This window comes from Ambystoma mexicanum, chromosome 3q, assembly GCF_040938575.1.
Source record: "Ambystoma mexicanum isolate Mex_15411 chromosome 3q, UKY_AmexF1_1, whole genome shotgun sequence".
NCBI classification, from domain to species: Eukaryota; Metazoa; Chordata; class Amphibia; order Caudata; family Ambystomatidae; genus Ambystoma; species Ambystoma mexicanum.
Window position 1 is genome coordinate 1,082,279,212 of NC_090926.1, and position 16,835 is coordinate 1,082,296,046.

The window sequence follows — 16,835 nt, forward strand, 5'->3', positions numbered from 1 at the left end:
GGCTGACCAAGTCTTCCTGTATTAATTCCACTATGTTGGTGATGGTGTCCCTGTCCAGCCGGTACAGGATGTGGATCTGTGCTGGGGTTAAGTCAAATGGATTGGCCCTTATACGTGGAATTGATGGCTGTCTGCGGGAAACAACTACCTGCACTGGTGGGATTTGCAGGGCCAGTCTCACCCTCCTTCTCCTCCTGCGTCTCTTCTGTGTTGGCTGTTGTACTGCCTGCTCAAGGAGTAGCAGTGCAGGCATGTCCTGCAGCCCCAATATGGCAAGTGCAAGTGGTAGCATTTTGGTTTGGTAGCATTTTGGTTTGGAAAGGGGTGTGGTGTGTGGATGTGCTCCTTTTGTGTTGGCCCTGACTCCAGTGTTTGTTTATTTATTCACTTATTACGTGCTCCAGACCCGGAGGCAATAGGGCGCAACATTATGAAGATGCAAGGCTTACAGAGTTATACAATATACAGAGTTATACAACATACAAAGATATGCAAATATAATAGTAATTACAGTAGATGCAACGCATACTTCAAAGGGCAAATGTGGTGGCTATATAGTTACAATAATATATAATGTACAAATATACAAATTACCGAAGAGTCACTCTGTGGAGCCCTCGGACTTGCGGTAGAGTAGAGACATATAAATTCTAGCAGAAAACACGAGTTCAAATATACAAATTACTATATGTTCCACTACCATGTAACAGACTCACAGGTGGAATAGATTCCACATGTAATTCAAAAGTAACGTACCGTTACGTGAGGGTATTAAGTGAAAGGACTAAAGGGTGGGAGACTATGGGTCGGTCGAGATTGTGTGCACATGTGGCACTTCGTTACACAGCAGTTTGCTGTTAACGGGTGGCCCGCGATGCCGGCATTGCCAGCATCATGGTGGCACTTCTTACCGGCATCTCGATGCCGGTATGTACATGGCCGTGCCACTCGTGATGTCCTCTTCGTTGCGGGATGCCGGTATTACGGGAACGCCACCTGCGCCCGCACCCGCATGTCGGCACGGTGGTGCACGGCCACAGCGGGTCCTTGTCGATGCTGATGGGACCGGTGTCTAGGGTCGTAATACTACGGACCGATATTGGAGGCCGGTATTGCCTTACCGGCTACGTTATTGCCAGACCGCCAACCTCGTAATGAGGCCCAATGTCTTCATGTAGACGCCATTCGTATTGTTCGGGCAGAGGAAAATCTCTGCTGAGCACGTCTACCAGAAGATTGAGTTCCCCAGGAACATGATGGGACAACAGAAACATCTTGTGTTTGAGAGCCCATATCCAAATGTTTTGGGACAGCTTGGATAGCCCTGGAGAGTGAATGCCCCCCTGCTTGTTCAGGTAATACATGGCTGTAGTGCTGTCTGTTAGAATCAGCACTGTCTTCCCCTTTAGTTGCACCTGACAGGCCTTCAAAGCCTTGAACACCGCTAATAGCTCCAGTAAGTTTACATGGTTGGACACTACTTGAGGTGACCACACTCCGTGCGCTGTCTGCTGAAGCAGGTGAGCCCCCCACCCCATGAGAGATGAGTCTGCCGTGAGAGTGGCTTCCACTGCAAGGGTGGTGAAGGTCTTCCCCTTCAAGAGCTTTTCTCTTGACCACCACAGCAGAGAGAGAACGAGGGCTGACGATACAACTACCAGATCTTCCCATTGACCGCTGGCCTGACACCACTGGCTGTTGAGCCACTCTTGCATGGGATGCATGCGCTGCCGCGCGTGGGGAACCAAGTATATGCACAACGGCATCATTCCTAGCAAGCACATAGCTATGTGCACTGTCACCTCCCGACTGGCCACATATTGGGGGATCTGAAAAAACATGTTCTGAACCCTCTCGTTGGAGGGGAAGACGAGACCGTCTTCCGTCCGAATTAGAGCTCCAGAAATTGTTTTGTTTGACTGGGGACTAGACTGGATTTCTTTTTGTTGATTGAGAAACCCAGACTGAACAGAAGATCTACTGTTTTTTGGGTGTTCGAAAAACATGTGTCGAATGAGTCCCCCGTGATGAGCCAGTCGTCGAGGTAAGGGTAAACTGGGACATATAGTCTGTGCAGGTGTGCTGCAGCCACTGCCAGGAATTTGGTAAACAGCCTTGGCGCTGAGGCGATGCCGAAAGGGGAGTACCTTGAATTGGTAATGCCTGTCCTCTATCATGAACCTTAGATATTTTCTTTGTGCTGGCAACATTGAAATATGAAAGTATGCATCTTTCATGTCCAATGTTGCCATGTAGTCCCCTTGTTTTAGCAGTGAGATCACCTCCTGTAGTGTTACCATGCAAAACTTCTGGGGTTTTATGAACTTGTTCGCTGGGCGCAGGTCTAGAACAGGGCGCACGGCGAGGTCCTTTTTGGGTATAAGGAAGTATACTGAATAAATACCCTTGTTTACCTGAAGAATAGGGATGGCTTCTATGGCGTCCTTTCCCAGCAGTGCTTCCACCTCTTGATTCAGGATCTCCAGATGGTCCAGTGAAAGGCGCCGTAAGCGCGGCGGTCTGAAATGTGGAGGTCAGGCAAATTCCACGCAGTACCCGTGGGCGACCGTCTTTATGACCCACTGGTCTGAAGTTACCCCCTCCCATGCCATGAGGAAAGATGTTAATCCCCCCCCCCGACAGGGGTGACATGGGAGGGGACCTGGATCTGGTGGTCATTTCTGACCAGAGGCTGCGGCTCCTCTGGGATTGGGGCCTCTACCTCTGCCTTTGCCGCGTCGCTGACCCCTTGAATGGTAGTATGCAGGGATTCCCGAAGTTTGTCCTGTGTTTAAATTCCCCGTGCCATAGTTGTTTTGACCAGCACGGGCTTGCCCTCGAAAGGACCGCAGAGAGTTATTACCTCTCTGGGGGGAAGGTTTTTGTGTGATCTGTTGCTGAGACTTAAGAGTCTCATGCTCTTTTTTAGCTGTTTCCAAGGCCTCATCAACCGCTTTCCTGAAGAGGTTAGATTCCTCAATAGGCTTATTGATGAGAGAGGCTTGTGTACCTGAAGTACGCAGCCAAGCGTGTCTTTTAAGTAGCGTCCCTTGGGCCAGAGACCTGACTGCTGTTTCAGCCGTGTCCAAAGTGTTTTTGATCACATTCTAGTTAACTTGTCTTCCCTCGATTAAAATAGAGAGAAGCTTGGATTTGGCGGGTTAAGGAAGCTCTTGGAGGCCTTCCTGGAGCAGGTTGCACTGAGCGTCAGCATAGCTTTCCAATAGTGTGGTATTATTAGCAATCCGCGTAGTGTATGCGGCAGCCAAAGTGACTTGTTTGCCTAGAGCATACAGTCTTTTGGATTCCTTGTCCAGAGGTGCTTTTCCAGTGGCAAGGGGTACCATTGCCCTTTTCCGGGTGGTAGTCACTACCAACGAATCTGGGATGGCGTGCCCTCTAATGTATAGAGGGTCGGAAGGAGAAGGGCGAAATAATTTTTCCACTCTTGGGTTCACTGCCTGAGTTTGAGCTGGTGATACCAATGAGGGGGCCAACCTTCTCTTGATAGAATTAAGGAGGGGGATGGCTTGGCTAGATGGATCATTCTCCTTAACGATATCCTCTACAAAATCTTGCTCAGGCACAGCCTCTTGAGTGGAGATTTGAAAGTGTTCAGCTGCTTTTTTCAACATGGAGTTGAAGGCCATTTGGTCATCTCCAGGTGAGGCCTGGCGAGCCGGAGGAGAATCTAGGCACAAAACATCAGTGTCCTCATCTTGATGTGTCCATGCGTCTGTTCCTTCCTGCTGGGTTTCTTTCCAGTTGTCTGTGCAGTTATGCTGTTCCTCCTCATAATTCTGCAGAAAAGAAACTTCTTCCTCTTCATTATAAAGGTCCCTATATGTGTCCATGTGGACAATGTCTTCCTGCTGGACGGGGACAGAAGGCTGATCTTCTTGAAAATGGAGGTTAGGCTCTACACGAGACCTTTTTGGAGATGGATGATTAGAAAAACTGATAATCTTCTCCAGCCGATCCATACACCCTTCACATTTCTCTCTAGTCCATTTAGAGGACCCAGGTGGACTTACGGATGGAAAAACGTTGTTTTCTGCCCTACGGCGCCGAAAAGAGTCTCTTAGGGTGTCGGAAAGAGGCTCTTGACTATCTTCATAGGAATCGTGAGAATCAGGGTCCCAAACCGCATCCCATGATTTTAGGTGGAACCGGGGTAAGACCCACTGCCGCCGTAATTCTTTCAATGCTTTCTTCGATAGTCGCCAGATCGGCGTGAGATAGTTGCTCCGATGGTCTATCGGATGGTCAATCGGTAGGTGAATTACCTTCTGCTGCGCTAGAGGGCCTAGCGGTCGGTTTTTAGTTTTAGGGCCTACCGTGGCCTTTCCGGACCGTCGCAGCGTCCGATTTCCGTGCTTCGACGTGTGAAGTTTTAGGAGTCGCGCCCTTACTTAATTTTGGTTGCCTAGTCGCAAGACGCTGCTGCAGATGCGGGGAAGGCTTTGGATCTGAGCGATCCGAGGAAACCGTAGACATTTTCAGTGGCCCTTTTGGCGCTTTCACCTTTTTCGATGAAGACGTCGAAAACGGTGTAGGGGTTGTCTTCTTAGTGTGATGCGTTTGTACGCCACTGTCGCCGGGTGTTGTCCGTGAAGCGAGACCAGAGTCAGGCCTTAAAAGGTCGGGGACGGGCGTGGCGGACCTAGAAGTGTCTGCCTCGAGGTCTATAACATCTGCAACGGATGTCTGGTCATCCAAGGTGCCCCGTCACTCTCAGCGGGTGTGGCGATGGGGGAATGAGGTTCCACCTGCGACATACCGTACGCGGCCCACCGCTTTACACGGCGCTCCTTAAGGGTCTTAGGCCGAACGAGTTTGCAGGCCGCACACTGCCTTTTGTCGTGCTCTAGGGGGAGACAGGCGTTGCACGTCCTGTGTTCGTCTTTCCAAGGATATCTGACGCTACACTTAGGGCAGAATCTAAAAGAAGTCCTTTCCATAGCCAAAGGGAAAGATGACCAGACCAAAAGGGTAAAGAGGGGAAAGGAGGAAAGACATACCGAAAATATGTCCACCCTGACCCCACACTCCCTACTGTACAGGTCGGCCAGAGGGCCCGACCACGTGGAAAATCCAGCTGCCGGATCTTAGGCACCGAAATCCACAGCTGTAGACGAATCCCCCGCAGTCTTCGTCGAAGATGTTCTTGTGACCGAAGTGACTTAACGGGGAATAACCGACAAGTCGGTATAAGATAAACAATGGGCCTCATTACGACCCTGGCGCTCCCGTAATGAAGGGTGCCGGTACGGGACCGGCACCCTTCATTACGGGTGCGCCTATTACGAGGTTCCCTTTGCGGGACTCGGAACAGACGTCTGGTAAAACCAGAAGTCCTTTCCGGGTCCCGCGAGGGGAACAGGGAGCTAATAACGGGCCGTTATTTACGTGCCCGTTATTACCTTCCTCCCCATTCCCATTGAGGCTTATGGGGGCTCAAATGGGAATGGGGAATGGTTCCTTCAAGGAGGAATAATCGGGTCCTCTAATGTTGGAATGACCCGGTTATTCCTCATTGAAGGAACCCGGTATTGGAGCCCGGTATGGAGGCAACCATGGTGCTAATAGCACCAAGGCTACCTCCATACTCGTAATGAAGCCCAATGTCTCTTCTGTAAGAGCTCCGCTATAGGGCGACCAGTTACCTCGGCGTGTGAGGGATTTTGGGTACACTACACGTTATGATAGGGATAGTGTTAAAGACACGCCTATGCCGACGTCCCCTTTCGGTCCCCGAAAGACAAGATGCAATACGCCGCAGTTACCACTGGATGTCAGACTATATGCACAGCATGTGATTCTAAGCAGATTAACAAACATCAGAGCTATAATTACTATACACATATTACTATACTATGGGCCTCATTATGAGTGTGGCGGTCCGGTAAGCACACCGGAACCCTTGTTTCCGGACCGCCACACTATAGGTTTGCGTGCCGGGGTCGCTGTGCGCGACAGGTCTGACACTGCTGGGCGCAATGGCCCCGGTAGGCAGACTCATCACGGAAGCATCTGCACCGCCAGTAACGGTGCTGATGCTTCCGTGAACCCATGGGGACTAACATTTTCCAGCACCCACCTTCCCAGTCCGCCGGGACATGTAAAGTCCTGGTGGCACCGGGAAGCTAGGTCCTGGTAAAATGTTGCGAGTCCGGCGGCAACCCACCGGTGTCAGGTCCCAAGAACTAATTGCCGCAGTGGTGGCTTGACACGTCGTGATGCAATTGAGTCTTTCTGACAATATACCCATGAAGAGTACAAAAGGACAGATTGAGGTGAGTATTGCCCGAAACTATTTGGTACACGCTGGTACCTAGTCAGCTGGCTGCAAGAAAAAGTAAGCAAGTATTAATATGTATGGTTCAGTACAATGAAATACTTAGGCAAGATATGAGCTGATTCTCACAAGCAAGAATGGTGGATGGGACTGATAAGTTCCAAGCTAGATAGGTGAGCACCCTGAAACAAGAGATGTAGCTATTACTATGACTATTAATACAAGGTAGCAAAACAAGAAGTAACCAGGTAGTGGCAGCTTACCAGGAGATTGGTTGAGTTCTGATGTAATTCTGAGGAGAAGACTGCTGTAGTTGCGTGGGAGTTATGGTAACACAATCTTATTTCCTATTCCCGCCGGCACGAGGACGCCTAGGTTTGATCCAAGCGCTGATGCGCTGAGGTCTTTTAAAGTTTTTAAGAGTCCTCCGGTTTAGTAGCCAGCAGGTAAGATGTGGAAGAATGAGACAAATGCAGTCCAGGGAAGATTCCAGCTTTGCGGTATGCAGGTAAGACTTGAAGGATAAGACGAAGGCAGTCCAAATAACGTTCCGAGTTTGCAGCGGGCAGGTAAGACTTGAAGGGCTAAGCGGTTGCAGTCCTGAGACGTTCCGGGTCGGTAACAGAGATCAATGAACAATGATAAAAGGACAAGGCAAGGTAACTCCAAGGGTAGAACAGGGGATCGAGGAACAGGGGAACAAGGTACCAAAATACGCAGCTTAGACATGACAAATTCAGAAGCAGCGCCGTGCAGCGGGGGTGGGGCTAATATACCGATCAGCTGACCGCACGCACAACGTGCCGCCATATGCTGGAACGCCTGCCAGTATGCAATGGGCGCCAGCGTTTCCAGGGCAACCCATAGCATTCTCTGAAAGGACGCATCCTTTTGGATGAACAAGGATTCTGAGGACACAAAGTAACTCTCATTATTACGTGAATTGCTGAATCTCCTGGGGAACCGGGAATGTCTCTGCATGTTTGCACAGGCTCTATGACATGAAAATGAGGAGTCCAAGGGAACCCTGACAGCCGGAAGCACCGGCAGGGTCCGCCAGACTCGTAATGAGGCCCTATGTGTAGACAGTGGCTAGATTCTTGGGTGCATGGCCGACCACAATAGAATTAAACCATATAACAAGTACGTGCAATACACCTTCAAATAACTCACCCAGAACCCCTTGCCATCCATATGATGGTTGTCTGCAGACAGTAAGAATTGACTGTGAACTCAGCCACACCTGCAAACCCATTTTTCACCTATAAAAATTCCTCCATATCATCTTTATTCTGCTCCCTTCAAGCAAAGCTGTTGATAAACACAATGGCAAAAGAGTTGAGAGTGAGGGATTCCAGTGGACTCTGACATGTTCATCTATGGGATCAGGGTATTGGATAGAGCAGTACCTGACTCACGAGAAAGGAATGGAGAGCTGCCACTGAAATGGTTACTTGCACAATTCTATCTCTAGATCTTGAAGGGGTGCAAGTGTCTGCTAAAAGGCTTGTAGCAATAGGGATGGACATTCATGGATGTGAAAGGCGCAGTGTTGTGCATTGACCCAAATATACCATTACGTGAGTTGAGTGATGAGGAGCTGTTCATGGATGACAGCAATGATGGGGAAATCATTCTGGAAATAAGTATCCCATGTGAAGTAATGGTAAAGTACAGAAAAGTACCCAGTCCCCTTGTGGCTGTCCTCAGAGCACCATCTTCCTTCTATGACACAGATATTCAACAAGTGCCCCCCCATTTGTGGACCACAAACCCTCATGATGTAGGGCTATTGAGAGAAGTGATCCCTGTGAAAATTACGTTAAAACCAGGAGCTATATTGCCCAGAGTGAAGCAGTACCCCCTGTCCAGAGAGGCTGAGGACAGAATTCAGGAAACACTGTGTGCCCTCCTAGAACAAGGCATAATTGTTCCCTCCGACTCCCCATGCAATAGGGCCATATATCTGATCAAGAAAGCAACAGTGGGGCATAGCGTATGATACAAAATCGCTGCCCCCTCAATGACGTTGTTCAATTATTTTTTTTCAAATCCTGCTTCGATTTTGTGCAGCACACCAAAACAAGCCACTCACTTCACCGTGGTAGATTTGAAGAATGCTTTCTTCTCAGTACCACTCGACCCAGGTTCACAGTACCTCACAGCATTTACACTGGGGGGGGAGGAGGCACGAATACTGTTGTTTGCCCCAAGGGTAGTGTGAAAGCCCCAGCATATTCAACAGGATCATACACGAAGATCTTGGAAACATTCAGGTTTCCAGCACGGTAATTAAATACGCAGATAATCTTCAAGTTTACAGTGATAGTAAAGAAAGTTGTAGGAAGGATTCCAATGCCCTTCTCCAGCTGCTCGCACACAAAGGATACAAGGTAGACAAGAAAAAATCTACAATACTGTCTGATCCGGGTCCTGTACTTGGGACAATTGATCTCACACGATGACAAGAGAATTATACCTGACAGGGCGGCAACAGTGCGTGCTTTGGCTAGACCCCACACAGTCAAAGACATGCACAAATTCCTGGGAATATGTAACTACTGCAGGGCCTGGATACTAGGTTATGCCGCATACACCAGGCCCTTGTTAGCAGGTCTCAAAGAAACGTAAAAAAGAAAAATCACATTTATTGTGGTCAACAGAAATGTAGATAGCATTTGACAACTTAAAATAACTTATTTCCACGGCCCCAGTTCTAGCAACACCTGATTATGAACGCAAATTCGACCTCTTTTCTCATTCTAATGGCACCTTAACGACAGCAGTGTTGACACAAAAGACATCCATCGGTCACAAACCACTGGCCTATTAGCCAATGGCACACTTGATTCGGTAATGCAGGGTCAGTTCGCTTGCGAACAGGCTCTCGCAGTTGCCGCCTTTGCCATTGAAAAGAGCGCCACAATTGTGATGGGGTGCTCTGTCACCCATTAAGTAGAGCACTCCCTGTTTTTACTGGAAAGATCCAAATCCACCCTCCCAACACAGAGAGTCTCAGCGTATGAGATTATAGGGTAATGGTCATTGCATCGAATTCCTTGCATCTAAATGTATTTGCATCACATTTTTTCCATCTAAAAAATTTGGATCGAATGCTTTTTTTTTTTTTTTTTTTTGGTGGGGGGGGGCCCCGCTCCCCCTCTCCACAATCCTCCGTTTTTTACCCTTTAAAATCCTCCTGAACAAAAATAAACCATTTACCCCCAAAAACATGCATTTGATGCACATTTTTTAGATGGAAACAATTTTGATGGAATGGCATTAGATGCAATCACCAGATACCAAGATTATACTGTCGAGCCCCAATATCCATTAGGAATGCATGTTACTCACTTAAATATATTAAACAAATGATAAACATTGTATTATTATTACTGTTCAGACAGTTTACTTGGCCCAGGAATTAAGAGGTGCTTGATGCTACAATGAGGTAAAGTCCTCATGAAGGTCAAACCAAAGAGGAGTAGAAGCGCACAGAATGTATACATTACCTTATTTCTGTATTTCTAAGAATATCCCCTTTTCACTCACCAATGGGTCTGTTGAGGAATTTGCTGCTTTCACAATCCCGATGGTACACAGGCGAGGGCTCCTCTTCTTTTATGTCGGTTTGCACAACAGGGTGAATAATCGCAGGATCTAAAATAAAACATTTTTGTTAAATGTATTTACTGAGACTTTATAATGTGCCACATGCTAAGTAGCTTTATAGTGCAGGTTTAAAAAATCAGGGTAGCAGGGCATGGAGAGGTGAGGGAAAACTAAGGCAGAGAAGATGGCCATTTGCGCCACACAAGGTTACATTCTTGGAACTAGACATCTTCACACAAGACATATTTTGTATTTTTGAAGCACAACTACATTGACTTAACTTAGTCAAAAATAATTATTCACATTCACAAGTTGGTCAGTTCGCCCCACCCCCACAGCTAAGGCAGATTAGAAAAAAATGGCACTTAGGGGTCAGGTGTAAAAAGATATGACTGGGCGAGCAAGGTGGTCTTGTATTTCTTGCTCAACTATAAATGTTCCTTTTAGGGTTTGTGGTGCCCTGGATGCTTTTCCACCATTTCGGAGTATGATGAATAGAAATGGTCTGGCAATCTTTTTCTTCTTATGCTTGCCAATGCAAAACATTCAATGTTCTGCAAAGGGTCCTTCGAGAGACATATGGAGTGGTTATGACGGATACGCATTTCACCCCAATACCCCATATTGCCGGGCGGATTATGCACAAGACCTTAAAGGCCATCAGATATTTCACATTGAGCCAGTGAAGACTCTTGGAATTTGAGAGATGTGCTCATGCCTCTTGATATTCAGTATCGTACAGGCTACCCGAATTTTGAATGAGCTGAAGAAGCTTGATCAGTAATGTTGGCACTCAACAATAGATAAGGGACAAGGCACCGAAATTATCCATCTTGCATTGGGAGTCTAAGACGGAAAGGATGTTCTTCAGCATGTGACGTTGGCAATTGTATTTCTTCTCTGCCATGCTGCACTGTGCAGAGAAAGAAGGGCAAAGAAAAATCAAAGACTACTTAGCGATTTTGAAGCTGGTTGGTCAGGATGGGTGCAGAGTCCAAAGATGATAGCCAATCGAAATTCAGGTTGTCAGTGATAGAGATGCCAAAAAGCGCCTCTGCCAAACAAAAGCCATTGGATGGCATCCAGTTCTTAATGGAGAGGGTGACAGCCTTCACCTGGTTATTGTCAGCATCAATGTAGATCATTCTTTGTACATTGGCTGCAAAGAATTGGAAAAGTAAGCCCTGGGCATCTTTCAGGGACCCCAGCGGCCTCACATAGATATTAAACCACCACGGGAAACTGCTGAGACTTCAGGCGTTCAGCACAGAGCACGCCTTGGACTAGAATTGACACATGTGAAAATGTCCCCAGGAAAATCTAGTCATGTGAAAAAGCAGTCCACAAAAAGTAGTTTAAAGAAATGTAACCACTCAATACAAGTAATGCTAAGTGAAAAATGTTGAAAATAACAAGGTTGCCAAAAAAGCTATTTTTGAATTCACAAAAGTAAAAGGCTATAACCCTCACAATTAAACAAACCTCTACTAAAACCTCCATAATCGCCCTAACCCAATTCCTAACCCTTCCCGTAACTCTAATTACAGCCCCTATTTTACCCTGAAACCTTACTTAATGCTTCAGTGTGCTAAAGCATTTTATTTGCATGTGACTCAATACAGAACACTAAATAAATAGAAAATGAGCAGTGAACTCAACTCCAACCTCATCACAAGCTCGCCCCAAATTCCATACACATTGTTCTACCTGTAACTCGAGCCTTACCCTAACTGCAACTCTAACATTTACTCTAATGCTTACCTGCAGCCTAACCCCTAGGTTTATCCTAACCAGTATACAAGGCCAACATCACCAGACCTCTCAACCCTCCATATCCCTTTCTTTAACACTTACCCACACCATTACTCTATTCGCCCTAACCTTACCATAACCATTATACTTATCCTGACACTTAATCTACCCATCTACCCTAACTACTAACCAACCCCCAACATCACCAGCCCTCCTACAAGCACCCTATCCCTTACCGTAATTCTAACCAAAATATTGACTCTAACACTAACCCCTATCTATACCCTAACCCCTATCCTAAACCTAAACAAGCAATCACAAGCCAACAAAACCCTCCTTCACCCAAACACTTACCCTAGCAGCACTGCATTTGTGGCCACATTTTAGTTGTATTTATTGACTACTTTGTTCCACCATTTCTTCACTGACTTCATTTTTGGTACCAATGTTTCCCTGGAAACTGTTTACAATGGCCTATAATGGCTGAAGGACTAGTACCATATCAGGAATGAACCACCAATTATAATTATGCATTGTAATCAATGGAATACATTGGGCCTCAGTATGACATCAGCGGTAATACAGGCACGGCTGCCACCCGTGTAATTTTTTTTCCGGCACCCACGAATGGGCAATTACCGGATCATTGCGGCCCTGCCCATTTGCGGGTGCCGGAAAAAAGATGCTCCCCATTCCCATTCCGCTCCATAGGGGTAAATGAGAATGGAGAGGTCGGATGCACTGGTGCATCCGACATGCTGTGCCTGCGAGTGCCGCTCTGCCCGCCAGGTCCGTCCGTACCATAGTTCCCAGACCGGCAAACTTATAATGAGGCCCATTGTCAGCAATGGAGAAGGATGGCATAGTTAGCTATTTAATAGGCAGAGGGGTCATATTCATCAGGGCGTAACGTACCAAACAAATATATGTAAAAGCCTTGTGTGAGGCTTTTATGCATGATTGTTAAATCATGCCCCATTTCCAATCATTTGTATTGTGGAGAAGACGGGAGGAGTGCAACTTGCGTGTCTGCCACCTTCGTTCATACAAATGCTCCATCATTTCCGACCGGCATGCATTTTCATGCTGGCGCAAATGCTGGAGGTCCCTATGAAGTCTACCTGCTTTATGCAGCAGACGGACCCCATAGGGATCCATTTTACATACTGCCTGCCATGCGTGCAATTAAACTGCTTTTTAAACCCCAGGCAGGGTTTAATTTCAATTGTGAATGCTGTCTGCCAGGCGTGCATGATAAGCAGAGTTCACAATTGAAATTAAACCCTGCCGAACATACTCGCAATCATAATTGTAATTGTGAGTGCCACGTGACATGCGAGCATGGCAAGCAGCACTCACAATTGAAAGTAAACACTGCCAGGCATCCCTTACTCACTTTGCACAGTAGCGTGCAAAAGACGACATGCACATGTGTACACCTCCTTTTGGCTTGTACTTTTGTACTCTGCCATGCAAACGGCTAATGCCTGACGGCGGGTATTAGGTAAGAATTGATGCAGTCACACTGTGTGAGACTACACAACACTTATCTGCTTGGTATTAGGTAACCCGCCCTTTGGTATAGGTCTAAGGCCTATCTCAAGAGGGGTAAATGTGAGCTGTAGAGCTGTACAAATGAAATCTGTAAATACAAGTAACCAAGTAACACTTACACTCAAGGTTTCAGTTAATAATAGTTATTTAATTAACATCAATTTTTAAATAAGCATTCTTTAAAAAGGCAATTTGTTGTAAAAATGTAACTATACTTTAAAATTACTTTTCAGAATCAAAACAAGGTAGTGGATAATCTTTGGATATGCTTCTTACACAATTCACACACCCTGAGGTGACTTCAATCACAAGGACAGTAATGGCATTTTGTTACGCTCACCTGGTATCCACGGGGGCGCCACACGATACTGGGTGGAGGTCTAAATGCTATCCCGGACCCCTCTCTGCTTGGTTATGTGCCAGACGTTGGGTAGCGCCTTAGGTTTTTGTGCACTGAACTCTCTGTTGTGCGTCTCTGTGCAGGGGCGCGTGGTTGGTGCGGGCGTTCTGTGGACCTCGTTGCTTCACTGGTCCGTGTGCCCTTATGTCGGGTCCAGATCGGCTGTGACTCCGACTTTGCTTGCTGTCTTCCACGTGAGTTATAATGTCTTTTCCGTCTTTATTCTGTCTCTTTCTTTCCCTCCGTTTTCTCTGTCTTCTCGGCGTCTTGCTCCACTACGCTGTTCCCTAACAATTTCTCTTTTTGTTTTCACAGGGATGGTTGCGATCTTGGAGTTGCTGCGCCGATGGCGAAGACCACGGTGAGTTATTGATGCGCGGAGCGCTGCGCTGTTTCTCGTTGTTAATTGCTAACCTGTGTTCTCTTCTCTTCTTTGTACAGGGTGCAGTGATGTTCTGGAGTGATGAGCGATCGAAGCGCTGCTTGCCCAGGTAAGTGCTTTGTTAATGCTGACCTTGTTCCTTCTCCCTTGCAGGTTGCGGTGAAACCCAGAGATGGGCGAGGTAAGAGAAGCGCAGGGTGCTGCCAGGACTCGCTGCTTGCCCAGGTAAGAATTGTTATTAATTCTGTCCTTGTTTCTTTACCTTTGCAGGTTGCGGCGAACTCCGGAGATGGGCGAGGTAAGCGAAGCGCAGGATCGATTCAAGACCGATTACTTCACAGGTAAGTGTTCTTGCTTGCTAATGCTGTTCTTGTTCTTCCAGGTTATTAATGGAATCCAGATCTAGGGCTTCAGGATCGGGCCGCCGGAGAAGCAGATGAGCAGGAGCTGGACACAGTGAGCGTTACGCTGCAGGAGTGCATAATAACACGAAGCGTGTTCTGCTGTTTGGGTGTAGTTTAAATAGCCCAGGTAAAGTAGTTCCAGGCCCAGCACACCCAAAACACTAGACCGCATGGCAGTTTCTGAGGTTGCAGAAAGGAAAGGTTCGGCTAGGAAAAAGGTTAAGACAGTTTCTCAGTATATGTGAGGACAACTACATCTTCCAATGAAATCTAGATAAGTCTTTCCCAGAAGTAACAGTATACAACAGGCTACCACCTATGAGGGACAAACATTATCAAAGTCATTTGGGACACAGTCTATGGATCTGATGCACTTCTGAGATCAAAGTCTTGCACAAAGTTAGAGAGTTTGTAGAACAATTACTTGTATGGTCAACAAGCATTTAAGTCTGTGAGAAGAGAGTTGAAATTAACTGTAAAAGGTAAGCCAATGCAATTCCCAAATGCAGGTAAGTACCCCAAGCCTAAACAGTACTTCTGGTTGGAAGAAGAGTAGCCCAGCTGGATCAGTCTTGCTACAGTGGTGCAGACCCTTGTTCCTGAGCCTCAGTCTTGGGCACAAGAGGGAGGACATCTGGATGGCTCCTGCGGCGGTACTTGGGAGGTTGTCGGCAGCTACGGGCTTTTTTCGGTTCAGCGGCACTTTGCGGTTTCAGCGCTTAGCAAACAGCGCCGTTGCAGATCTTGTACACTGGTTGTACTCTCTTTGCTCCCTCTGTCCTGCACTCTGGTGAATGGACTCCGGATCTGGAGGTCCTGCTTCTGGATGGTCCTCAGGAGTCTCCTGGAGCTTCTTGCCAGATTAATTCTGCGGCAGATGTTGCACTCGTCTACGGACACTCGACCCCTGGCATTAGGTTCTCACAGCAACGAAGAAGCACAGCCAGTCGGGGATGGTGGTCCAGTGGAGTTTGTCTCAGGGTTAGTTGGTCCCACTAACCCGAGGGGAGAAGTCGTTCCGTCCGGAGCTTCTCTGTCGAGGTGAAAAAGGAGTTCAGCGCAGCAGCAGGGCTTTACCGGGCCATTCAAAGGTCCAGAGGTTGCAACAAGCTTCGTTCACGGTTTCTTCGTCGGGTGTTTCTCCCAGTAGTCGACTCTGCCTGTAGTCCCAAAGCCCTCACCTTTTAAGCAGCTTTCTTCCATTCATGCACAGCCTAGGCTGTCAATCACACAGCATGGTGACTGTCCTGAAAGGACAGCCAGACAGCCAATCAGTACTAGTTGCATTCAGGCATTCCTAGAGACAAAGGACAGGAAAGTTTCGGGACCCTCCCTCACATCCTGTCCTTCCAGATACACTAGAGCCAGGGTTAAAGCCTGCCAAAGGCAAGACAAACAAAGGGCTCAAACCTGTCTCAACATTCAGAGAAAACCCAAGAAAGACCTCACAATTAGAAAATGGCGTAAAAAGAAGTCAGGGGCCATTTTGACAAAATGGTCCCCCATGGGTGCTGTACAGCAGCTCAGGATTCAGCCCGCAGTAGAAAAGCATAACGGTAGGAAAAACCACTCCCACCAGCCATTTAAAGTAGTGAGGGTAACATAAAAATGTTACAAGAGAGAGTAGGATAAGGGTCTACTAGGTAAACCCCCAGCACTCCACATAGGATGATGTGTGCTGGACCTACAAAGTTAAAAAGGTAAATAAAGTCAATTTCACTTTACTATTCTTGGGAACAGTAGTTCACACAAGAAAAGGTAGTTAAACCTTATGAGAAATCTAAAAGGATTTCTCTGTGACACTGCACTGTAGGTGCTATGTGTCACAATACAAAAAGCAGTCAGACTCCAAAAACAGTGACATCACAAAATCCAAATCAGGTAAAAACACATGAGAGAGTGAGAAAAAGGTCCCACTCACTCCAGGGTTAAAATTAACAAGTCCTAAATCCAGCAAAAGGTGGGAGGAATTAAGCACTAAAATTCAAATTCTCCCTAACAGCGGGGAGCCACTTACATTGCTGTGCTAACATAACAGCTCCCTGCCGTCAAAGTAAGTTTAGGGGTAAAATGAGCTCCTTAGAGGTTAAAAAGGGTGAGCCGTGTAGGTTGGTTAGAATGCAAGGCTAAAAGGAGCTCTATCTCATAATCGCCACCATTGTTTGCCCCCCTACCTGGGCAGATTCCAGATTGACAGACAGAACAGGTGATTTTCCTCTCTGTATTAGTCAACTTGGAGAAGGACAGAGAAGGACAGAATGTTAGTTTTGCCAGTTGGTTGATAATTTCAAAGAGAATTCTCCAAATGTATCCTTTTTAGAAAAGGCATGAAAGTTGGTTGCTTCAATGAGTGTGGAATTGCACCTGTGCCGGGCAGAGGCGTAGCCAGGATTGTCTAACAAGTGGGCCTGAAGCTAATGCAGTTGGCCGGCA

At 47.0% G+C, this 16,835-nt stretch overlaps 1 protein-coding gene across 1 annotated transcript in view; it reads right to left on the minus strand.

Moving 5' to 3' along the window:
• The window catches only part of LOC138448042 (zinc finger protein 268-like), a 194,035-nt gene that overhangs the window by 110,071 nt on the left and 67,129 nt on the right, over positions 1-16,835 (minus strand). Inside the window, exon 6 of the mRNA XM_069604583.1 lies at positions 9,851-9,958. Coding sequence (XP_069460684.1) covers positions 9,851-9,958 — 108 coding nt within the window. The remainder of the gene's footprint in view (positions 1-9,850; positions 9,959-16,835) is intronic.